At 47.2% G+C, this 25,225-nt stretch overlaps 1 protein-coding gene across 4 annotated transcripts in view; it reads right to left on the minus strand.

Moving 5' to 3' along the window:
• Nucleotides 1-17,365, minus strand: part of IGF2BP1 (insulin like growth factor 2 mRNA binding protein 1) — a gene marked incomplete at both ends in the record, with an annotated part of 38,894 nt that extends 21,529 nt beyond the window's left edge. For all 4 annotated transcript variants that reach the window (XM_079725811.1, XM_079725810.1, XM_079725809.1 and 1 more), the window contains 2 exons: nucleotides 15,952-16,012; nucleotides 17,191-17,365. In XM_079725811.1, coding sequence (XP_079581937.1) covers nucleotides 15,952-16,012; nucleotides 17,191-17,365 — 236 coding nt within the window. The remainder of the gene's footprint in view (nucleotides 1-15,951; nucleotides 16,013-17,190) is intronic.
• Nucleotides 17,366-25,225: the final 7,860 nt, after the last annotated feature.

Consider the following 25,225-nt stretch of genomic DNA (forward strand, 5'->3'; position numbering starts at 1 on the left):
AGATGCCACCACCAAGGGGTCAAAGTATTGGGGGGAGGAGCTGGAAAGCAGGGACACCACTGGAATGTATCTGTGGTCCCATGAACACGGTCTTTTAGAGGTACAAGGCACGCACACACTGTCCCACATGCGCTCCTGAGCTAATTCTGAGGACAGGAAGGAAAAGCAAATCTCGGGGAGAAACTCTGGGATGGACGATATTCTCCCTCTGGCAGGCTCTTGTACTGTGTTTAATGTGCTCTTGGCCTACCTGGAGTCAGGGGAGAAGAGGGGGAGGATTCACTAGGCCTCCTACAGGACCAAGGACACACACGCCCCATTAACCTGGCAATCGGAAGCTCCAATTGAAGAAAATCAGATTCCTACACTGAGGAAATAAGATTCATACACCGAGGTCTGCGAGGGTCTTAAATAGTCACCCTCATTTCATAGATGGAGAAACTGAGGATCAGGAAAAGGAAAGAGACTTGGCAACTTTGAGGTAGGGCTAGAACTCAGCTGGTTTATGCTGAGTTCTAGTCCTACCTGGTTTATGATGAGCATAAACCAGCCTCCTCCCAGGCTGGTTTATGCTCATCTCGCCAAACTTCACTTCTTTCTCTCTGACAAGAAGTGTTAACACAGCAGAAGTTGTATAGCCCCGATGTCAGCAGCAGGAAAAATGCCCATATCCTGTATGGCTCAGTGCATGCCAACTGGCTTTTACTGCATGCGGCTCCAATTTGGGCACAGGATTTAACTTGCAGAAGAGCTAACTGTACTATAATACGGCTGGATGACTGTCAGAGAGATTTGTTAGCAGGGAAAAGTGTAGTCACCAAAAATTCTGTCTTGAGAAATTTCACATTGGTTTGGGATAGGCAGGGCTGCAAAGGTGAGAGGCAGGTGGGAGGCGCCACCCGACGTTGGAAAGCAAGCAAAAGAGGAATAAATCCTTTGCTCAGTTCACTCATCTCGGAAATACGTGGTTTGACTAGAGAGAGCTCACGTTCTTTTTCTTGCCCATCTAGGCAGTGCCAGAGGAAAAGCCAAAACAGAAGCTGAGACAGTGGAGCTCTTTCCAGTCAAATTCCAAGTCGGCCTGGGCCAACGGCCACTCCCTCCCTCCACCCTGCTCGCTCTGCCTAGAACCGTGCTCTTTCACCTGAGGGGCTCCTAGAGCCAGAGCTGGCCTCCTGAGCCCTACACAGTGTGAAGTGCGAGGTGTGATGAAGCCATCAGATCAAACCTAGTGCACGGAGACAAACAGGAGAGGTGACCCGGTGTAAGCAGTGCAACCCTGTTGGTGCGGGCAGCGATGGTGTGGATAAGAAACTAACCACTGGGGACACTGCTCACCTGCCTTCTCTGGCTGGCAATGGGAAGCATTTCCAGGATCTTCTGGGGGGGGGGGGCGGGGGGGCGGGTGTTAATTCGCTCTGACAGAGGGAAACGTGGAGGGGGGCTAGAAAGACCATTTCCTGCCACAGCCTCGCTAGAGGCGCTGGTTTAGCTCACACACCCCCCCCCCCCCCAGTGGAGATGTCAGCATCTCTCCAGAAAGCTTCAGAGCCAAAAGGTCTGGCACTCTGGGGCCCAGAGACCTGGCTGAGGGTGGAGCTGACACCCAGAGGAAAGCCCTATGGGACATGCCTCGGAAATGGAGCAAGGTGGAGAGGCTCCCTGCTCAGGAGGGACCGACAAGCTTGGAAGCACAGCTCCAGGCTAGGATTTTGAGGCAGAGGGGCAAAGAAGAGGATACTAGACCAGACTCCAAAGAGAAATCCGTTTTCTGCAACTCACAATGTGCACTGAGAAAGACCCTAGTGGAGTTTGGGTACTTCTTGGAATTGTCAGTGCTCCTGCTAAAGGACGAGAATGCATGCCAGCATACGTTGGAAAATACGAATCCACCCTCCTAGTGGAAAGGCGCTCTGGGGTGCCCCTGCAACAGGAGGTTAACTAAACCTCACGGAATCCTTGTCTCCTCTCCACAGCCGCCAGCACAGACCTGTTGGTGGCCGAACACTTCAGGAAGCCGCTGTTCGTTTCTTTCCAGCGTGTAGGTCTTCGTCAGAATGACTCTCTCCTGACATGGACACCTATCCTGGTTTCTGCCCTGGCTTGTGCGGGAGCAAAATGCCCTCTCGGTAGAGGTCTTTCTCCCCAGCCCCAGACTCTGCCAGGGCGTCACGACAGCACCATTCGAGACGGTTCTCATCCATCCTGGGGGGAAGCAGGGGCAAGGTCTCTAACAGCCCAAGGGACGGCGAACACGGCCTTGCAGGAGGCCGGCGGAAAGCAGGCGCGGGCAGGGCAACTGAGAAAGAGGTGCCGGGGAAAGGCGGCAGCAGCTGAGCGTGGGGGAGGGCTGGCAGCAGCTGGGGGGGAGGAGGGGAGTCCTCAGGAACGGGCAACTGAGAAGGGCCGAGCAGCTGAGCGGCCGGGCTGGCGTCGCCGGGCCTGTGCCCCACGTGGGCCGGCCCCTTCCCCCAGCCCCTCTCACCTCACCCAGGGGAAGCTGAGCGCTCGGCCCCGCACCCCGGCCGCTGGGTGGGCCGAGTCGGCAGAGCACAAGGAGGGGGACAGAGGATGTCCCCGGGGGCCCCCTCTGCTGCGGGGCCCGGCGGTCTAGAACCCCCTCGGCGTCCCGACTCTCCCCAGCCCGTCCCACCCGGCCCAGGGGGCCCTGGGCTACGCGCGCAGGGCCCGGAGGGGGAGGGGACACGCGCCGGGGGCTGCCGGGTGGGGGTGGGGACCAGGACTTTGCCCTTTGTCTCTCTCTCTCCAGAGCCACCGGCCGAAACCCGACCCCATCAGTGAGCCAGGCAGCCAGCGACGGGCAGGCTCCCCCTCCGGGGTCCTTTAGTAAATCCAGACCCGACCTCCCCGTGGTCAGGGCTGACTGAGGTGGTCCTGTGGGGGAGGGGGCTTCCCGCCTGCGAACAGGCCTGCGAGCATTTAAGTGGGAACCGGCTGGGGGCAGGGGGCTGGGAGGGGGCTGGAAGTGGGGCCGCAGAAGCAGAAGGGGAGAAAACGGCCCGGGAGGCGGCATTCCTTGGAGACCTCGGCTGGGCTGTGGGAGGAGGCAGGACCCGGGCGGGAGGCCTCCCACTGAGAAGGCAGGAACTGAGGCCTGGGAGTGGGGTGGGCTGGGGGCGCGGAACCGAGAGGCCTTCCGGGCCTCGAAAAGAAGACCCTCCCCTCCCAGGGCGTTCTGGGAGCCGCTACAGAAAATTTATAATCGAAGAGTCACACCTCCATGCAGAGTAGGGCATTTGTCTGGGGATGCGAATGACCTTCTTTTGTCTGCCCTCTTGGGGTGTCATCAATTACTGATAGTCTTATTAATAACTCACGTTTACACAGTACTTCAGGGTTTACAATCCACACTCTCCCGTGAGCCTAGAACACAGGTTGATCTGAGCCTCTAAACCATAGAAGATTGAGCATATTTTGACTTCCATTCTGCAATTCACAAAGAAGCTCAGCGAGGTTAAGTGCCTAGTCCCAAGTTGACACCAGCCAGCCACTGTCACCACGCCATGAAGCCAGCTCCCGCTCATCAGGGGAAGGTAACTGGGTTCTCGCTCCTCAAAAACATGTATGAGCTATGAATTATGATTCTGCAGGCTTGTAACAAAGGTCAACTCTTTGTCCCTTCCTGCTAGGAGGAGGGGGGATGGGAGGGGAAGCCACTCGGTCCCTGCGCCCTTCCCCCCAACCTCTCATTTTCCCCGGGTTTGAACCCAAACAAAAGGAATGGGGAAGGGAGGAAAAAAAAAAAAAAATTAGCCCAAAGCGCCAGCCCTGGCACCTATAGGAATGCCAAAGGATGGAAGCTCTTAGAACTCAAAATAGCTACCCAGCTTATTTTGCGGGGTTCATGGAGATGGGGAGGCTTCGCATGAGGACACGAGGCCCAGGAAGATACTGACCCCAGATCCCACAGTGTGCACACATCTGGCAGAAGAGCAAACTGAGGTTGACGCCTGAATCCTAAACCACTCAGGTCCTTCTTCACTTCATTCAGCCCCCTTTCCGTGGTTTTTTCATTAAAAGCAGAATTCCCATTTCCCATGATAGCTGCCCAGACAAGGGGAGAATGTCCTTAGTCTTCTTCAACCGTTCAAGATTGCCTGAAAATCCCAACGGTGAGAGGAAAACTAATGCAGGGCAAGTATGGAACACCTACGGAGGAAGGAGGCCCAGAGCAGGGAGGAGTTAATGCTGGGCATGTTTTTATTTGCTAACCTTATGCTCTCCCCCGCAAAACATTCAACTTCTCTGAATGTTAGAGGATCAGCTATTCCCACCTTCTAAGAGAGCTCAGCCTTGAAGGTAGAAAGGCCTGGGTTTGAAGCCCAGCACCAGTATTCAAGGTATGGCCTTGGCTAAGTTACCATAACCACTCAGAGTTCTAGCTGCTTCTTCTGTGGAATGAAGACTAATGCCTGCAGCGTTCTTAGGATTCAGTGAAGGAACAGTGCCTAGCTCTGAGTAGACAGATACTCAATAAATGCTCCCTATTATTTTGTTAAAGCATTTTAAAAAATATTTATTTGTTTATTTTTGGCTGCATTGGGTCTTTGTTGCTGCACGTGGGCTTTCTCTAGTTGCGGTGCATGAGCTCCTCACTGCGGTGGCTTCTCTTGTTGCGGAGCACGGGCTCTAGGCGCGAGGGCTTCAGTAGTTGCCGCACGCGGGCTCAGTAGTTGTGACTCGCGGGCCCTAAGCGCAGGCTCAGTAGTTGTGGCCCACGGGCCTAGTTGCTCCATGGCACGTGGGATCTTCCCGGACCAGGGCTCGAACCCGTGTCCCCTGCACTGGCAGGCGGATTCTTAACCACTGCGCCACCAGGGAAGCCCTGTGCTCCCTATTATTGCAGAAGCAACTCGTCTTTTGACCCACAGCACGTCACACAGAGCTCTAGAGAAAAGAAGATGCTCAATAAGGGAAATTACGGACATCTGCCATACTTACCTGGGGGCCTCTCCCCACTAGGATGCCATCCCTCTCTTCCAGAAGAGCTGTCTTCCCACAAACATCTCCCTGCCTGTCCACAGTGCTCTCCTGAATCCACTCCTATTTTTTCTGCCTGTCCTCCGAAAACACAGCTTAAGCTCACTCAAAGCCGACCTCCTGTTAGTTCCTGAGGCTGTGTGCCTCTCACTGCAGTCTCTTAGCCTCTGCCGCCCCACAGCTTTTCCTGGATCTAAAGTGAAAATACTGGAGGGTAGGAATTTTATCTTGCACCTCTTTTGTGCAGCTCCTTCTCCCTATGTCTCCCTTCCCTGCCCTGAAAAAGACCCAATAATGCTAAATAAAAACCCAATAAATAATCAAATGTTTAATTCAGGAGAGGGGTCAGGCAAAGACCCCCATTTTATACAGAATGAGGAGGTGGCCACCATGTAAGAATCAAAATTGGTGATGCTTTAAATATGGCCAGAGGGAGGCGGGAATGGGGTGTTACTGTTTACTGGGTACCGTTTCAATCTTGCAAGATGAAAAGAGTTCTAGAGACGAACGGAGAGGATGGTTGCACACCACTGTGAATGTTCTTAATACACCCGACCTGTACACTTAAAAATGGTAAATTTTGGGCTTCCCTGGTGGCGCAGTGGTTGAGAGTCCGCCTGCCGATTCAGGGGACACGGGTTTGTGCCCCGGTCTGGGAAGATCCCACATGCCGCGGAGCGGCTGGGCCCGTGAGCCATGGCCGCTGAGCCTGCGCGTCCGGAGCCTGTGCTCCGCAACGGGAGAGGCCACAACAGTGAGAGGCCCACGTACCACAAAAAAACAAAAACAAACAAACAAACAAAAAAAGGTAAATTTTATGTTATGTGTATTTTACTACGTAAAATTATTTTAATTATTTCATATTAATTTTAATTTTTAATATAAAAATGAAATTTAAATTTAGGTGGTTTTTTTGGGGGGTTTTTTTTTTTGGCTGTGCCATGCAGCTTAGCAAAAATAAAAAAGGATAGAGGTGGAAACCTAAAAGCTCCTGGAGAAAAATGATCTGATAAATTGTATTTGTTTGCCATCTCCACTCTAAAGACCAAGGTCTTTTGTTTGTTCTTCATTATATTTCTATAACCTGGCAGAGGGCATGTCAGTAGCAGACTCTGGGGCTTCGCTGGTGGCGCAGTGGTTAAGAATCCGCCTGCCAATACAGGGGACACAGGTTCGAGCCCTGGTCAGGGAAGATCCCACATGCCGCAGAGCAAATAAGTCCGTGCGCCACAACTACTGAGCCCACGTGCCACAAGTACTGAAGCCCTCGCGCCTAGAGCCCATACTCCGCAACAAGAGAAGCCACCGCAATGAGAAGCCCGGGCACCACAACGAAGAGCAGTCCCCGCTCGCCGCAACGAGAGGAAGCCCACCCGCAGCAACGAAGACCCAACACAGCCAAAAATAAATAAATAAATGCACTTATTTAAAATAAATAAATAGGGCTTCCCTGGTGGCGCAGTGGTTGAGAGTCCGCCTGCCGATGCAGGGGACACGGGTTCGTGCCCCGGTCTGGGAAGATCCCACATGCCGCGGGGCGGCTGGGCCCGTGAGCCATGGCCGCTGAGCCTGCGCGTCCGGAGCCTGTGCTCCGCAACGGGAGAGGCCACAACAGTGAGAGGCCCGTGTACCGCAAACAAACAAACAAACAAATAAATAAATAGTAGACTCTGAATAGATAAAAATAAGTGAGTGCATGCATACATGTGTGAATGAATGCATGATTAGGAGTACCAAGCTTTGGAGCAATATGCAAGCTATCAAATGTCTATACCATGTTAAATATTTTCTTACATGATTTAGTTGTATATATATATATATATATTTTAAATTAACACCCCACTCCACCTCCAAAAAATGGCTAATGACTGACTGGCAAGAGCCCCACACACCCAGGCTAAAGTGACTGACCATGTGATGTTTTGAAGAGGAGAACAAAGGAACTTGGGCCTAGACAGGCATCACTCCTCTTCTAGTTAGAAGTTTAGGGAATTCCCTGGCGGTCCAGTGGTTAGAACTCTGCACTTCCAGTGCAAGGGGCAGGGGTTCGATCCCTGGTCGGGGAACTAAGCTCCCCCGGCATGCCCCCCACCCCCGCAAAAAAAAAAAAAAAAAAAAAAAAGACGTTTAAAGGAAACTACTCAAGATGGTCAGGGGCAAGGGTGGGAAAGTGAAAGAAAGATGATCCGAGAGATCTGTGAGGTTAGGAGGTTCGTGAAGATCATTTTATTCCACCTCTTGCCTCCCACAGCTTATTCTGGACAGATACCACTCCACCCTATCCTAAAAAGTCAGCAGAAGCGGCTTTGAATCAAATGGTAATAAACATTGGGAGGAAACCTCTCTATGTAAAATAACTTCAGTCAGCTAGATTTTCCCTTCTACGTTAAATAAAAGGTTGCTGGAGTGGACACTCTAGAAAAGAAGTGAAGAGATTATTCTTCTTAACCCTGCCGTCTCCGCAGCCAACATCCTATTTACATCTCGTCCTCGCTCAGAACACACTGGCTGCAGCCACCAACAGCCACGTCTGTGAAGGATCATCTTTGCCCTTTAATTCAGGGTTCCGTCTCCAAATCCTGCCAAAGCAACTGCTCTCTATTACAGTTGGACTTCTCCTCCCAAGCAACTTAGAGACCTGGAGGAGGAAGTGGCATAAATACGTCTAACTGAATAGATGGCCTCACCAGGCTTACTCCGCCCAACAGCCCCACTCTAGCTCCTCTCTCCCCTCCTTTTCTCCTCCTCAGAGTACCTAATGGAAAGGTGACAAGCCCCAAGCAATCCCAAATGCCACTCCAGAAAAGAGGCAACACACATCGTTCCGCATAAACTAATTGTAAAATCCTTTATAGTAACTGAATAAAGTCACAAGCCCGTTAAATGGCCTAAAACCACATCCGGATTGGAAGCCCTTCTCCCCACCCCCACTAAGAGAAGATTCAACCTTCATTCCCTGGTCTGAGATGTGGAAAGGGGCTGTAAGTCTGTGGGTTTGTGAGTTTGTACCTTTTGGGCAGGGAGGGCTGAAAAAAGGAAGTGGATGTCAAGGTGGGTCCTGAGCACACCTTTGGGGACTGTTTCCAGACCAGGGAGAGAAACTGAGACCACTGTGGCTTTGCCATCTAAGAGGCACGGGATGGGGAGCCACGTATGCAGTCACTTCCTCCGCATCCAAGGGTCCCCAACTCCTGAATGCCTACTTTGTTAGCTTAAGCAAGAAGAGAACTTCAAGCAAACATGTCCATCTCCTACCAGAGAGGGGAAGCTGCCCACTTCTTCCTCCTCAGACCCCCAAAAGGACTTACACAGCCCCCTTCATCCTGAATTCTTACAACACCTCATCTGCAGAATTAGGATAGTTCTCCTCTCATCAAAGCCCCTACCCTACATGCACTTTTGACAGGAGCACCAAAGTGTGAAATTTCAACGAGGAAACTGGCCCAGGTTGAGGGCATCAACATTGCAATGTACGCTCCATCCTCCTAAGAGGATGGTTAAGAGACAGTGGTAGGGTCCATATCTAGGGGCTCTTGAGGGTTGCCCTGATGAGCTTCATCTCCCTCTCCCAGAAGGTGGCCTTTCCTTTCAGCACACAGGTCATCAAAAGCATCCTGCACACAAATCCCCCTCAATATGCCTATCCATCATTGTTCCACATAAAATACACGCCATATTCACAGAAGTGTACCTGAACACCGTACCTGTTGCCTTAGATATATGGCCAAGCTGTTACACACAGTCCAAAGACAGGAGGCACAGGTCCACGTGGGAAACAAAGAAAAATAATAGCTAATGTGTAATAGCACCAGCTTACAGTTAAGGTAATGACGGCTCAAGGAGGTTAAGTAACTTTTCCAGTTTCCCAGTCATTGCCTGACTCCAAAAACTCTTGTTTTTGAGCACTGAGCTCTCCTGGAGAGGCCTTTCCTCCACACTCCTGTAGGACTGAGTGAGGGACCTAGGGTAGGTCATGAGACTCTGACCTAATAATAGAGCTTCCTCCCTCCTTGAGCCTCAAGAATTCTGAAAGTGATTCCTGCCCTCCCTGCTCCTGTTGCCAAAGAACTCAGACTCCACAAACAACCTTTACACAAAACAATTATTTTTTTAATTTCTAAATTCTCTGATTTCTCCTCTTAAAGATCCTAACTATATCCAATCAACTAAACTATCCAACCTTCACTTAGACTTAACATTTCCCATTTCAAGTGGCCAAAACATCTGGATGAAGGACCAATTTTTTAACTGAAACTAATGCAAAATGAATAAAAATCGAAGCCTTCCTTAACCCACTTTTCCTAAGGAAATGTTGAAAGAACTGACTGGAATCCACAAAACAGATACATTGGAGAGGGAAAGAGAAAATGAAGAGAGATCCTCCACTTCTCCCGTCTCCTCTCTAACAAGAGATTTTCTCCACAACCCTCCCCCTAAACTATGGCCAAAATTCCCACCCATCCTGATGGGTCACTCATACGCCTTTACCCACCAAAATGCCCCTTGTCCAATAATCAGACTTGTCCTAGGGGTGTTGAAAATATCTGGACAATCCAGTCAAAAATTCTTTTACTCATCCAGCTGCTTGCTCTGTATTTCATACAAAAGCAGTTTACTGGTGGGCTCGCCATGCTCTCTGCTCTCTGCCACACGACCAGAACATCAAATCCTGGAAGCCTGGACTTCTGCACTAGGACTGCATTTCTGGTGGTGTTTGTTCTGTATACAGTTACATTTCAGTGTTTCGCAATCAGGTTTTCTCCAACTATATTAAAATGATGAGGTCCAGACCTACTGTTCTCCTGTGATTTACCCGTAATCAACACCCGTTTTATTTCAGCAGAGTCTGCGTTTAGGGTGAAAGCTTGTTCCAGACTGTTGTTCCTTCATTCCATGACTATTTATTGCAAACCTACTGGCTGCAAAGGAGAAGCAGGTCTTACAGAGCTGGCTCTGCTTGTTCAATACTAGGATGACCCCTTGGACCCACTAAAAAGTACAGAGCCCCCTTTGAACAAACTCAAGTTCTTCTACTAGAATGCAGTTAACAAACTGGGGACTGGACATCTCCCCGCTGGCGATGCGCCCTTGAAACGGTGTGTGTTGTCACAGGCGCTCTCCTGGTTGATCATTTTCTAGCTACATCCAACTTTTATCAATAAGCGAAAAAGCATACATTTTGATTCCACGTTTTTTGAGGAGAGACCTTTTCTTATTTGTTTTGACAGACATTTAAAAAGGTGTGGACTGGGCACAGGTGGAAATGGTATTATGCAAATTTGACATTAACATGGAGTCAAACACTGGCTGAGACCCTGAGAAAGATCTTCAAAGCCTCGCCAGTGGCCAACTGGAAGACCTGTTGTCAATCTTGTACAACATAAATAAAACCCATCACAGAACCTCTGGTTACTATTACTCCCTTTGTTATTGTTTCGGTCAGCCTTTGGGACATGGGGACACAGTCCATCTACTGAAGATTACAGGTTATGCGACGCTGTTAACTCTCCAAGGTTCTACGCCCCATGGCCAAGGGGCCTCAGCTCCTGGGAGAGGACAACAGTTAGCATGCACTTCCATTTTCTCTCCACCTCTCCATCCTCTTACTTTCCCCGGACCTGCTCTTTTCCTCCCTCCCCTGACTCTTCCTTCACTCCACAAGCACCCTCCAGCCTTTAGCTTTTGCCTTAGAATGTAAAGGTCTTGAGACAGAGCGGGCGCTGGAAGGTCTGCACCGCGGGGCCTGGGACCTCTCCCACTGGGGAAGGCTGGGGAAGCCGCGGCGAGGTTTGGGATCTGGGGGCTCCCAGGACGAAGGCGAGGCTGTGGGCCGGCGCGCCGCGGCCAGGGGTCTCGGGACCCTGGGAAAGGAAGCCCTCGTCGGAGACCCAGGCCTGCGGATGTTCCCGGGCAGGGGCTGGTTCAAAGGCAGGCGAGGGCCCCTGCGCGGAGCGGGCAGAGATTGCGAGGCCAGGGCTGGGCTTGGTCTGCGGCGGGCGGGGAAGGGCAGCGGGGCCGGCGCGGGCTCTCCAGGAAGCGCCTCCAGCGCCGCCGCGACTTTCTCTGTTTTTTGAAAAAGCGAAGGGAAGGCAGGCAACTCCGAAAGCAAAAATCGCCTTGCCCTGGGCTGAATCTACCACCCGTCTTCCAAACCTGGTGTCTGCGAACCCCTCTCCCGTGGGTCGCCGTGCGCCTCCAGCCGCTCCTCTTTAAAAGGGAAGCGGGCAATCCACCCCAACCCCCATCTCCCTCTCCCTCTCCCTCTCTCTCTCTCCCCCCCAACCTCCCTCTCTCTCCCTCTCCCTCTCTCTCTCTCTCTCTCCCCCCCAACCTCCCTCTCTCTCTCTTTTTTTCTCCCCGTCTGGAATTTCCAACCCAGGACTAACTCGTCTGATTTTTCCAGTCTCCCCTGCTGGTTTTTTCCTCCTCCTCTTTTCTCTCCCAAACACTCCCATCCCAAAATCTAAGCTGCACTTTCTGGAAGGCATTAGCCACATTTTAAGAATCTTTTAAGAGGATGGGGAGCGAACAAGACTGAATTTAAATTCTAACAGCTGGCAAAATGTCTGTTCTTCAAACGCCTTTGCTTCATACATTTATTCTAATAACAACATCACCAACACTACCACCCCCCCACACACACGAAAATCAACACAGGTACAACCAATACATATCTCTTCAACACAAAAACCCTTAGACCTCTACAAGTAGCACTTAGGTCTCCCTCTTTGCACTTAACTAAAATTTTAATGTTTTAAAATTTTATACTCACTAGCCAATCTCAATGGTATCTTTGTCAACTGGCTGTTGCACATTATAGCATAAATAAGCTCAAAAAATAAGCCTTAAAAGTACCCAAACACATAAAATATGATTCATATGACATACATTAAGGTAATTTTAAAAGATTAGAAGCTCTGGACCTTTGAATCAAGATTCTTCCAATGGTAATGTCATGTATTTTGTCTCTAAAACATAATTACAAGAAAGAATGTTTTGCTCTTGTTCCAGCAAACTCTACGCCATTAAAACTTTACATTTGAAACAGTTAACTATACTTTGAATAAATTAGTGATGGGAATTACAATTCTTCCCCCTCTTTACTCAAAAGTTCTCCATCTGGGAGACCACTGGAGTAAATTTCATCTTTCTACTTTGGGTTAGAAAATAAAGTGTTCTGGAAACCTACAACTCTTCCAAAGGATAATCATATACCACTGTCTTTAGGAAAGTCACCTTGAAATACTGAGCACTAAATAACAAGTTAAAGATTTCTCTAGCAGTGAAAAAAACTTAATATATGAATTTGTAAACATTTATTTTCTAGGTGAAAATTAAAATGGAGAAAGTGAATTGATTTCCACCTTTCCTCCAAACAGCGCAGAAAAATTAAGAATCAACTTATTTAAAACTCAAAAACTTGATATTAGTAAGAAAACCTTTTTACTAAAAGTGTCACAAACCGTTTCTACTTTAAACTTACTAGTTGAATATCTGGTTAGACGTATCTTTCAACCATAACCACTAAGGCAGAAGTGCCTGCAAGTGCTGGCACCCTAGTACTTGTCCTCCTTTACAGCTGTTTTTTAAAGACATTCCCTTGTTTCTTAACAACGCCCATAATTAATTTTCAGCCCATAAGAACAATTTTCCTTAAAGGCAAATCCACTTCTGAAGGCAAAATTTTTGTCTGTTTTGAAAACATTTAGTGATCCAATTATTTCTTCAGAGTCTCCACAAATCACTTAAAAATATTTTTGCCACTTACGAGACATCCCTTTGCAGAGATTTTTAAAGCAACTAACTTCAGAAAATTAAACCATAAAATCAGAATTAAGTTTGAATACTTTCTCTTCTGAGAGTTCTCACACTTATAGGGCTAGGAGACCAATTTTTGTGTGCTTTTTGATAGTCAGAAATTTAAGGGAAAGTGTTATTAGCCCACCTCATTTTAAGTCAGAGAAAACAACCATTAATCTGCCTAAGGAAATCAAAGTCTTTAACTTGAACACATTTCACCTAGAGAAATGCAGTACATCTCTTCACTTCTTTTCGTAACAGCAACAACTTTTATTTTGATGACACCAGTGGACAGGAGGTATGCTATCTTTAGGCCACATTCCTCTAGAAAAAGGCACACACAGTGGCAAATGAAACAAAAATTTAATTCCCTTTTAAGGAATTTTCTCCCCAAATACCCAAGCCTCACTAACATGATACCCCTTTACCTTAACTACTCAAGTGTCTCAAATTTAAAAAAAACAAACAAACAAAAAAACACATACAAATCCTTTCCACAACAGTCTTTAAAATGCTTTTGGTTTTCCTCCTTTGTCCTAATACTTCACAGTGAATATATACAAATTCTCAACAATAAGCTGAAACTCTTGACCAAAATTCCAACACTGACTAAGAGGGTATTTGGGAAGGTGATCTCAGAGAAATTTAACGCCGCCCATTTTAAAAATTCAACTTAATGTTTTCAGTTTTTCAACTTAATGTCCAGTCTCTTGAGTTCTTAAAAAGGAATAAATTATATTTAGCAAATAGATACAAGGTTAAAACAAAATATATTAATACTTCAAAATCAGTTACTCAGAGTTAACTGCTAAAAAATATTTTATCTTTTTCTTGATAACCCTCCTCTTAAAAAAAAAAAAAAAGGAACATTTAGGTTGCCAGGTTTTTATGAATCTCTTAGAAATGTTTAAAAAGTCGTAATTCATTTGGAACTGAGTACATCAAGAAGAGTTCTCCTCTATTTTAAACAGTAAAAACAATATATATACACACAAAATATATATATACACCATCGTTCATTTTGCTTAAAATATATTAGTCATAGTTAATTAACTAGTTCCTGTTCTATACATCCACGAGACTGAAAAAGCCAGGAACAAACCAACTGAAGAAATACTTTCAGACAGACTAAAAACACATACCACAACATGCTTCCTCAAAGAACACAAAATGATAGAGCAAACTGACTTCATGAAAACAAACTTTTTTTAAATCCTAAAACTTCAAAAATTGATTCATTCTAGAAAAATGAAGTGCCTTACCACCACTCAGCAAAAAATAAAACACAACTGACTCAATGTTTGTGCTCAAAAATTATTTCAGGAAGGGGGGGAGAATACACAAAAGATTGAATATGGGTGTGGAAGGTAAGATTTTGTACCCACTCCTCACAAACCCCACCCCTTCCCAACTCAAAGGAGCCCTCAGTAATACATTTTGGAGGGAACAAGAAGGAGCCTAAAAATGGCTTTAAAGCAAGCAGATGGCTTAGGGGAAAAGATCCATAAACACTGAGCACCATAAAAATTAAAACATAAATGTTTTGGGTTCCATTTCATCACATTTTGCTATTTTCTTGCTTATCACTTCATTCCCTTTAAAATTTAAACCATCCTTTAGAGCAAAAGAAAAAAATTCCATATATTTCAGAATTCCAGTTATTCTGGTTATTGTCCATCAACATGTTTCAAACACTTAGCTTTCAGTTCAAATATCCACTATCTTCTCAGTAGATCTAGTGATGTCAGTGTACATAGTTCTCTCATTCCCATCTCCAGGAAGTGCTTCCAAATAATAAATAAGACTTTTTTTCTTTCTTCCGATTTTATTGCCTCTTTACTCCTAACTCTAATTGCCTTTCCAATAACAGGGTATTTCAAGCACTTGAGGTTAAATCACAAGCTCTATAAACATAGTTACAAGCCATATTGATCATCTATAGAAACAATAGTTCCAAGTTACTTAAATATCTCAAGCTAAACCACTGAACAGATTTTTCTCACATTAAACTTTCTAGACTCTCTTAACTGCCTTCAGAAAAACACAGCCACCCACCTCCACCTTCCCACCCAGAAAAGGCCAGGAACTATTCTAAAATGCAGCAAGTTTCCAGTTGAAATGAGGGGAGAAAGCGAGGAGAAGATCCAAGATTTACTGGGGGCTGCAACATGAGAGAAAACTCTGCACTGTCAACATGTTTAAAGTCAGGTCTGAGAAAGCAGAAAGACTGCCCTTATACTTCCCAGCCAGAGTTCAATGAAAGATTTGAACCATGAATCAGCTTTGGGGATAACATGATTAAGAGTTACCCCCTTTGCTGAAGTGAGGATAGGAAGGTATTGGAACACACTCTCTCTCTCTCTTTCTCACACACACACACACACACACACACACACACACACACATACCCCATTCATCCAGGGAGTTCTAGACCCTCCGAAGAGCCCCAGCTCACAGCCTGAACACAAAGCTCTCACCCCAGATGGTCGGTCCCCTTGCAACAATGGACTGAAGGAGTGGGGGTGGGGGGCTCAGAAAGGATAGTACAGCCAAAGCGTATTTGCAAAATCCAGTTGGGAGGGGAGGATGTGTGATGGGAGGGACTAGAGGTAGGTGTCTGTGAAAAAAATAATGTCCTTGCCTGTTGCAGAAATATAAATAAAGCACAAGCACAGAATTCTTTGGGGGGCAGGAATTCATTCCACTTCCCCTAGGGAGTCAAAGGGGACCCCCTCCCAATCCACTTAAAAATTATGGTGAGGGAAGGGAGGGGAAACAGTCCTGTTAGAAACTTGCTGAATGTCCATGAGTCTCAACTCTAAAGATTTTTAGCTTCCCCACAAAAATGGTCCCACACACCTCGAACAAACTCCACAAGGTTCCTCCTCTATTGATTTTTCTCGCTTTTACTTCTCCAAGTAACACCTCCTAGCCCACCCCAGCCTCAGCTTTTTTTTTTTTTTTTTTTACAAGCTGTAAACCACCCATTACAAGATCTTAGCCAATCTTCCCTCCCTGCCCCCAACATCCGGAGTTGGGGGTGGGAAGGCCGGTAATGGGTTTCTTCCACTGAAGACACTATGGACCCCTGAACACAGCCTCTCAGCGCCCCCAGGCTGACCCCCTCCCCAGAGAAGAGCCCTTTCCTACCTTTGTTTTTTGGGGACGGAGTGTTCAATCTCTAGGCGTTTTCCTTGCAGCTCCACTTTCCCTGAAGATTAAATTGAAAAAGACAACATGAGAGCTTGGACGGGGGAGGGGGGGTGCGGCAAAAGGAAGGAGAAATCAGAGTAATTCAGGAGTTACTGGGATTTCAGACCTTCCTAGGAATCCAGGTCGTGGGTTCCGCAGCCGGATGCGAAAAGGTCGCCTGGGGAATGGTGGACTCTCTAAATTCATTATCGTGTTTTCTGAATTTTTGTTTTGTTCTCTCACTGAGGTAGCCGAGTAGTGGACGGCTCTGGGAAGCCGGATCTGGGGGAGGTGCGAGGGCGTCCGTGTGGGCCGGCTGCCTTTACGGCTCCCAGATGTGGGGAGAAGGGGCCGAGAAAGGGCTCCCCGTTTCTCCCAAGTCTGTGGAGGGGGGTGGGGGTGGGGCTGCAGAATGAAACTTTATTTTCCTGTCGAGCCAGGGAGAAAGGCTTCGGGCGGCGGGGTGGTCACCTGTCGGGGCCGGCCGGGAGGCGAGGTCCGGGGGAGCGGAGCTGGGCCCCGCGGGGAGGGTCCCCGGCGGCCGCGGCGCGCGCCTCTCGGCCCAGCCTGGGCGTCTCGGGAAGCAGCATGGCGACCCGCCGCCGCCGCCGCCGCCGCGCCACCCCGCTCACGCCCCACTTTCAAATCAAAATGGCTCAAGCCCCGGGCCCTGGGCGGTAGGCGGGACCCCGCTCCTCTCAGGTCAGGCCCGAAGGCTGCCGTCCCCACGGAAACCCTGGAGATCGGGAGCGGAGCGGGGACCCCTTCCCAGCCCGGAAAGGCCTACGGCGGAGGAAGGGGAGGGGGTGCGCACGGGGTGGGGGCGTCCAGCCTCGGACACCGAGGGACTGACGTAGGGCGCCCAGACTGAGTTCGCCTCGGTGGCGAGCCCCCCCGACTCCTGCCAACAGGGGCTCCCGCCCCGTCGGTGGGGGGCTAGGAGGATCACCTCACTAAAGCCTCCAGCTCTTCATCTCGGGCTAGGAGGAAGGGGCGAGGAAAGCCGAATATTTCCGCGCGAGGGGCCAGCAAGGGGACGGAGGGGGCGTCGGAGAAGGTGGATGGGAGTCGGTACCGAGGCCAAGCCCCGCAGGCCGGGGGCAGAGAGGAGTTGGCGGGCAAGGAAAGAGGAGGAGCAGGTCCCCGTTGTTCAGGCATTTCGCGGTGCTTTTTCCGGGGAGGTGGGTGCACTCTTACCGGAGAAAGTTTCGATGGCCTTCATCGCCCAGTGCTCGTCGGGGCAGTCCACGAAGGCATAGCCGGACTTGACCAAGAACTGGCCGCTGTAGGAGATCTTGTGCTCCGCAAACACTTTCTCCAAGTCCGCGGGGGTCACGCTCTCGTTGAGATTGCCGATGTACAGCTTGTTCATGGTGGCGGTCTCGGGCAGGACGCAGTCCTGGGCAAGGCCGAGCGGGCGGGCGCGGGCGGCGAGCCTCCTAGGCCGAGGCGGGAGGCGGCGGCAGCAGACGCAAACTTTCTTTGCACCCCACCCCTGAAGTTGTCCGGAGCCGAGGAGGGGAAGGCGGCCGGAGGGCGCGCAGAGGTCGCGGGAGAGTTCGGGGAGGCCCGGGAGAAGTGCCCGCGGCGCGCTGGGAGGCGGACGACGCGGCGCGGCTCCTTCCCTTCTGTCCGAAACCCCTCCAAGCGGGCTGGTGTGTCACGTTTCTCCGCGGCCGCCCTGGCGCCGCCTCTAAATAAAATCGACTTGAAAAAAAAAAATGGAGCGGAAAAAAAAAAAAAAAAAAAAGGCGAAGCCACGTGGTGAAAGCCCCCACCCACCCTGCAGGGGAAGACCCCCGACGCCTCCGGGCCCTTGGGCCCTCCAACCCGGCCCAGCCCACCAAACGCCCGGCCGGGGGGGGGGAGGGTGCCTCTCAACTCACCCCCCGGGTAAGTTGGGCGGGTGGGGGCTGTTTTCCTGAAGCTCTACTTGCCCCCTCCCCCTTGCAAGAATCTGGCCCCTAGGGAGGCGCCCCGCCCCCCACCCATCCCCCTACCCGGGCCCTAGCTGGGGGGAGAGTGGTCCGGCCCAGAATCTCCCACCTCTTAATGGGTTGGATAAAATGTGCGGTTATTTTTTATTCGAGTGGTCGGGAGTGGGGGGAGTTTGCCCACCCTACCCCAGCTAACTGCTAGCGACTGACAGGCGGGGGACGGCCGAGAGAGACAAAGAGAAGCCGAGGACTCTGGGGTCTTCAAGAGGGGGTCGCGCGAGCCGGTGATTTCAAAAGAAAAGCGCTATTCCCCTAGATCTTTAAGTGGGGGGGGGGGGGCTCGGCCTTCCCAGCCCCAGCGCTAGGAGACTCCCTCGCCTCGGGGGATACAGGATCGAGGGACCCTGCGAGCGCGGGACTGGGAAGCTGGAAACACGGGGGATCGTGGCTGGAAACCAGGGATCTACAGGAAATCATGTTTCGGGATTCCCCCGGGGTTCATACCGGGGGTTCGGCTGTTGAACTATAACGTCTCGTGGTCCTGGGGGAAAGCGCGGATCCGGCCCAAGATGACCCCGAGAGAGAGGGAGGGGTGGAGAGAAGGAAGAGGAGTGGTCGCGTGAGCGGACCCGGGCTAACCAAAGGGGGAGGTCTCAGGCAGGGAGTGACAGGGTGGAGATCTAAATGATCCCTTTCTCCCTCCCTGAGGCGGGGGCAGACAGGTGGAGTACCCTCCCCCCGTCCCACCCGCGACAGCGACGGCAGCTTTCCCAGCGCTGGGTTCGGGTCTCGGAACTTTGTTTGGGGTGCGGGATTTGGATCCCGGCGGGAAGGCGGGAGAGGCGCCGAGGGCCGGGGGCCGAGCTCTAAGCCCCGCCCACGTCCCCAGGTCAGACCCGCAGGGGGAGGGGGTAATTTCCGCTCGGCGCTCGGGGAAGCGAGGGGCGGGAGCTGTGCTCGGAGGAGGGGGCGGCGGCCCCTCCCCCGCCCGCCTGGGGAGGGGGAAGCGGATCCGCCCTGGTCCCTTCCTTCGCCTTTGACCAACTCGTTCCGGATCTTCTAGCCCCGGGAACCCGAGGGACGGACCCGACTGGGCAAGGGGCGACACGTGGGCGGTCGCACCCCGTCTCGGCGGTGGGGGAGGGGGCAGTTGGCCGCGCGTTTCGGAGTCCCGGCTACGCTACGCAGAGCCGGGCGTGCGGTCCACGAGCACCCGGGATCCCAGGCCGAGGGGCGAGCGAGGCCAACGAGTTTCTAGCGGCGGGGGCTGGGATGGCGCCAGCGGGTGGTGTAGAGCGCGGCCAGGGGACCCTGGAGCCCCCTTACCCGGCGAACCAGGGAAAGGGGCGGGGGTGGACCCCCAGTCATACCAGAGTCTCCTCGAACTGGGCGGAAGCTGGGGTTTTGCTCTGGGTTCTGCGGGAGGGAGAAATAATTCTATCGCGGGCACGCGTGCTGCGAGGGCAGGTGAGGAAGGGGGTCACTCTCCCTTTCCCGGTCCCCGACCCCATTGTCTCAGTCGCCTGCGGCCCGGGCCGACTCCGCAACACGTGTTGGCTGCACCGATATGAATGCCTTAGATTTTTTTTTTCTTGTTATTATTTTGTGTTTGCAGAGTCAGTGAGCCGATTCCGACTTCGGCGCACCGCCCTTCTGGCAGAAGATTTTCTACCGTTCAAAAGTCAGGAGTTAAAGAACTACACGCTCCACCTTTGTCCCCCTCCCCGTTTTCCCCGCGCGCTGAAAAGAAATGGGGCTTGGGGGTGGGGGTGGGGGAGGGCTTCCAACTCGGTTTCTCCATCTCCACCACCTTAAAAACCCACCCTCCAAATCCGCGTTTTGTTCTTGCCAGCCACGTGTTTGTCGGATTTTTACTTTTGTGATATTTTTTCTTGCCATGGGTCTGCAGAAATTAAAATACTATAAGCCAATCAGTTGCTGAGCAGACAAAAAATGTTTTCTCTCCAAGAAGGTGGGCGATATCTCTCTTCCACCCCCCACACCTCCTCCAATCTACTCCCTGTTTCTGACTCTTAATATTCAGTCAGCTCTTGACCATAAACAATTTTAAACAAACCAACGAGCTGGAGACTGCCTGCCACATAGTAGGTATTCAAGAAGTAGTTTCTTAAGTGAAAAGCAAGCTAATACAAATGTTCTTTGTACTAGAGCAAAGAACATTTGGAGGAAAATTAAGAGGCCAGGGGAAAAAAAATTATCTTGGCGAGAATGTGTGGGTCTGTTGCCCGGGGACTCTTCTTGGTGCTGTGTGTGTACTTTTGAAAGGGCTAAAAGATGGTCTCAGAAAGGCTGTTGTGTTCCTTGGCCTTTCCCTATATGGGAACCCCGATCTCCTGAAACCTTTTCTGTTATATCTGGGAACAAGGAAGAGGGTACTTGGGAGGGCATTCCAGTTCCCAGAAACTTTAAGTGCTGTTTGCTTCATTTAATTTAAATCTTTAGGAATTAATAGAAGCACCTCTCAGGTTTTCTCCCTGGGGAGCATGTCCACTACTCTCTCTTTATTCCTGAAACAAAAGCAAGTTACACCCCACAAAAATCTTCATTCAGATCTCTAGACGCCTGTAAAATGCAGTCCACCTTTTCTTATCCTAAATTCAAAGGGAAACAAATTTAAGTTAATAATTGAATTCGGTTCACTTTTATGTTGATTTTTTCCATTTAAAAATAGAAGTCTATATGTTAGCTGAAATTACTCAGTTTCTTTAATGTTTTAAAATGACAGAGGAAAAAATACAAATGTATTAAATTAAAAATTTACCAACTACTGATAAATTGAAACTGATTAGTTCTTTTTAAAAATCAGCTGTTCACTGAATTCTAATCCTCCCCCCACCCCCACCAAGAGCTTCTGTGTATAGTCAGAAGCTGCAAGAACACAAGAGAGAGGAGGCAGCTGGGGCTGAGATGCAGACCCTTTTAGCCCCCAAATCAGTTTTGCCTCAGTGACCTGGCTATTTTAGGCTGAGGTTGGGGAGACTGAATGATGTTGATTGGTGCTTCATCTCTCCCCTCTGAGTGAGTTCAGCTCTAAAATTAACCTGAGAGAAGGGTTATTTCTTGTCAAGACTCACATTCCCAGGTTAGGGATAGGAATGGGATGACTTGGGATTCCATAATTTATCATCATTATTTTCTTTGGCTTCTTAAAAATTAAAGACAACTAGTCAACATTTATTTGTTAATAATTTTTTTTCTACACAACTTCTTTGGGAAAATTTAATCTTCAGTGCAGAGTTCAGTTTAGTTTGTGAGAGTTAAAAATATAGCTGCAGGATAAATTGTTTTCTTTAAGAATAATGATTTTTAAAAGTATTATCATTATACTTCTTGTTGTTCTCCTCCCCCCTTCCTCTTTCTTCTCTATTTTTTCCTGGAGAAGTGTTTGGTCTAGTTACATAATTCAATTCTCTGAATTCAGAAACACTGAAACTTGACTCCATTTTAAAGATGGGATTCTGATCCATTTTCCTTCAGTGTGAACATACAAATACATGCAGAGAGAAAAAAAATTAAGAGAATAAAACAACTTAAAAATTTTAAATATAAAGTAAAAAAAATCAATGTCTACCATTGTCATACAAAATTAATTTTAGTATTTCTTTTCAGTTGTTTTCCATTTGTAACAGTTTTATATTTTGTCATCTTATTTGTATATCTTGATTTTTTACTTGCTGTTGTGCCATAAGTATTTTCCCATGCTGCCTCCAAGTTTTGATAATGATCATTTTTAGCCAGCATGTTCTCATCAGCTCAATAGATGTAAGTTAATCATTATTCTTAGATATATGTTACATCAAATTGTTTTTACTTTTGTTAGTAGTGCTGAATAGGTATTTGAAGACATATAACTTTTTCCTCTTTTAGATTAGCTCCTTTGGATAAATCCCCAAAATATATATTGCATTTTAAATCTAACAGTTATCAATGACTTTCTATTTTAAAAGCTTCACATGTTTTACAAAAAAGAGGACACACACACAAACTGGAAAGCAGTTAGGAGGAAAATACATTAAAATAGAATTTTTCCATTTTTTGTTTTCTAATGAATCATAATCAATATTGAAATAAACTTATGGTTTCTATGAAATATAGAAAAAGAAAATTTCACATTTACTGACATATGGCCACTTTGACTTCAAAGTGTTTGAAAGAATTTGTCTTTTGTTTGCCTTGGTTTTTGTTTATTCTGTTGTTGTTTGCTTGTTTTTCATTGTTATTGTCTTCAGATATTTTATTTCTTCCTGCAACTTAAAGTCTTAGTGTGGTTCTTTTAAATGCCTATAAACTTTGAAAAAGTGTAAATTTGTCCCAGTTTTAAAGCACATTCAGCATTTTCTCCTGTCAAATAAATAAAGATAACTATGTGTTTAAGATAACTCCTAAAATGTAAGAGAATTATAAGCAGAAAAGGAAATTTCATCCTTCAAATTATTATTTAAAAGTGTTCAATGTTTAAAGCCTTAAATAGAAATGTATTTATTCCAGAGATAGAAGAAATTCAAGGAGGAAAAAGAACTTTAAGAACAATCATTTGTTTTTGTATGGGTCACACAATGTGTGTGACAAAACTCAATTTTTGGTTTTGGCTCAGGTTTGCAATGTAGAAACTTGGATCAAGCAGGGAAGCATTTATTTTATTAACTTTAAAAAAATGGATATTTCCAAATTCAATTTGTTAGTCAATTAAACTGCACCACACTAGCCCCTATTGACACATGTAAAAGAGATGGTCGATAACATTCCTCAGATTACAAGTACTGCATTTCACTCCTAAATCATTTGGTTAAAAGATAATGAACAACTTTGTTTAGTCCCTATTTTGCACAAAATGTAAAATAGATTATTGGTTTGTTTGGGGGGAAATTGTACAATTGAAGAAAAGACAAGGAAATAAATGTTATTTTTCAAAATAAAACAAATTGTAGAAAGCAACAAAAGTGAGGGAATACATACCTGAATATTATTTAAGTGAGAATAGTAGAAAGACAATTTTGTACTTGAAAGCTACATATCTTCTAGGTATTTAAATGATTTTAATTCAAAATGAATCAGTTACAACATCAAACTGCATGGAGTTAATTTGACTTTAGCTGCATAACTTCTATGTTTTTTAAGACTGAAAGAATTTTTCTATCTGGAAAGCAAAATATTTTTGTTCGCTTCATTAAAAATTTACTTCTGATGATAAAATTAATTGATTTTACTCCTGTTTCTAGTTAGGACTTTTTTTTTCACGAGGTGTCTTAAATGTTTCTGAGTGCTTAAAAGGGGATGCTACTATTTTTTTTTTTAAGTTGAAAAAAGTAATACATATACTATTTCACTAATATTTCATCAGCAAAATACTCATTAAAAACACTTCAATCTGTCTTTGTAAAACAAACCTTTCCTTTGTAAAAGGAAAGGGACCCAGCCTAACAGTATATTATTTTTTAAAAACTTTGTTTAACTAAATTGAGATACAATTCTAAAAGTGATTTCAATTTTCATGGGTTAACAATCTAGAAAGAGTTTTGGTCCACACACTTCTCCCATAAATGCTGAAAACTTTTTAAGAATTATTATTAACACAACTTCCATTCTTAAACATAACTGGAAAGTATTTGATTAGCATGTGTATGATAAATGATTGAATAATTTTTATGAGTTTCTTTTCATTTCTAAAATGTGCTTACAAAGTGTGTAGGAAGCAATATTAGAGTTATTTCTAAATTGCTTTGAAATGAGGTTCAGGATCTCTTTCCCTATCTTCCTCTTCCTCCCCGCCCCTCCCCCCGCCCCTCCCCTTTTTCTTCCCCCCTCCTCTCCTTTTGTTCCTCCATTTTTCTTCCTACTCCCGACACTGTCAATTCCTTTCCTCCTCCCCCTTTACCTTTACCCTCTTTTCAATTTTTCTTCTTTCTTTGTTACTTCTCTTCCCCCTTTTATTATCCTCTGACTCTTCTGCCCCTCAACCCATTTCTTTCCTCGTTTTACTCGGTGTACCTATTCAAACTTTCTGTGCTTTTCTTCACTCCTTCCCTCTTCCTTCTTCTTCTCCCACTATCACTGACTTGTTGTCATTCAAACTGTTATTTCCGGTGAAGTGGAAGGATACAGAGATGCTTGAAGTATTTTATACACCAAGACGGGAAACTTGTTACATCTTTGAGGAGAACTCCAGGGTAATTCAGACCCCAGAGCTCCTCCATCCTATACTCCCAGCATGTGCTGTCTGAACATTCACTAGACACTTGTACTTCTTTGCATCATTTTCCTGTGTCTTGTGTTGCTTATAACTAATTTGGTTATTAGCATTTTATGTTTCAAATCCTTGGGGGTAAAGACTGTCACCCAGGGAGTCAGACACAGGTGTCTGATATATATATATGTATATGTACGTGTATATATATGTATGTATATATATATGTATATGTGTGTATATATATAAAATAAGTATCTTGATACTACCTGAGAAGAAGATGAGGGCAGTGTGATGAGATAAAATACTGTGCTCAGCCTGTAAGTGCTTTTTCTTCCCTTCCTTCTTTCCTTCCTTCCTTCCTTCCCTCCCCCCTCCCTCCTTCCTTCCTTCCGTCTTTTCTTTCCTTTCATTTCCCCTCCCCTCCCCTCCTCTTCTTTTCTTTTTTAAATACAGTACTCAACCATCATCAGATGAACTACAAGTAAATGCAGCCATCCAAAAAACTGATTGGTCTACATCAAAAATAGCAACCAAGGGGTGTCTCTGGGCTTGTCACTCCCTAGTCTTGTGCCCATGACAGTACCCATTGCCCACTGAGGAACATCCTCTCTCCATGTCTGGTCAAAGGAATAGCCTCGGAATTATTCTCAGCTCAGGGTTTCAGGCACTCATTGGCAACCATCAGAGTTAGTTGGCACATCTCTTTGTCATCCTGATCTCCCTTGATGCCACACAGCCAGCATGATCATCTCAAGGGACAGTCTACATGCACCTCCTGCCAAGAGCCCTCTTAGGGTCTTCCTCTGGGAATGCAGCTAGCACCCCATTAACCAGGTAATGATTTGTTATTTTGTATGTCATCCAAAGCAAAAATGTCACTCCAGGACAGCCTTCCATCTTGGTGACTATCTTCCAGAATGTCTGGTACAGTCACCCACCCATAGTAGATGTTTATTGAATATCCTAGCTATCAATACAGCTATGAACCCTCAAGGAGAAGGCAAACCAATTTTTATAGCAGGTTAAATTAAAGAAAAAATTAAGCCGGTCATGAAAATAGCAAAGTGATTTGTTTTGTTTTTAATTT

Source organism: Hyperoodon ampullatus (genome assembly GCF_949752795.1).
Source record: "Hyperoodon ampullatus genome assembly, chromosome: 19".
In the NCBI taxonomy this organism is placed as follows: domain Eukaryota; kingdom Metazoa; phylum Chordata; class Mammalia; order Artiodactyla; family Ziphiidae; genus Hyperoodon; species Hyperoodon ampullatus.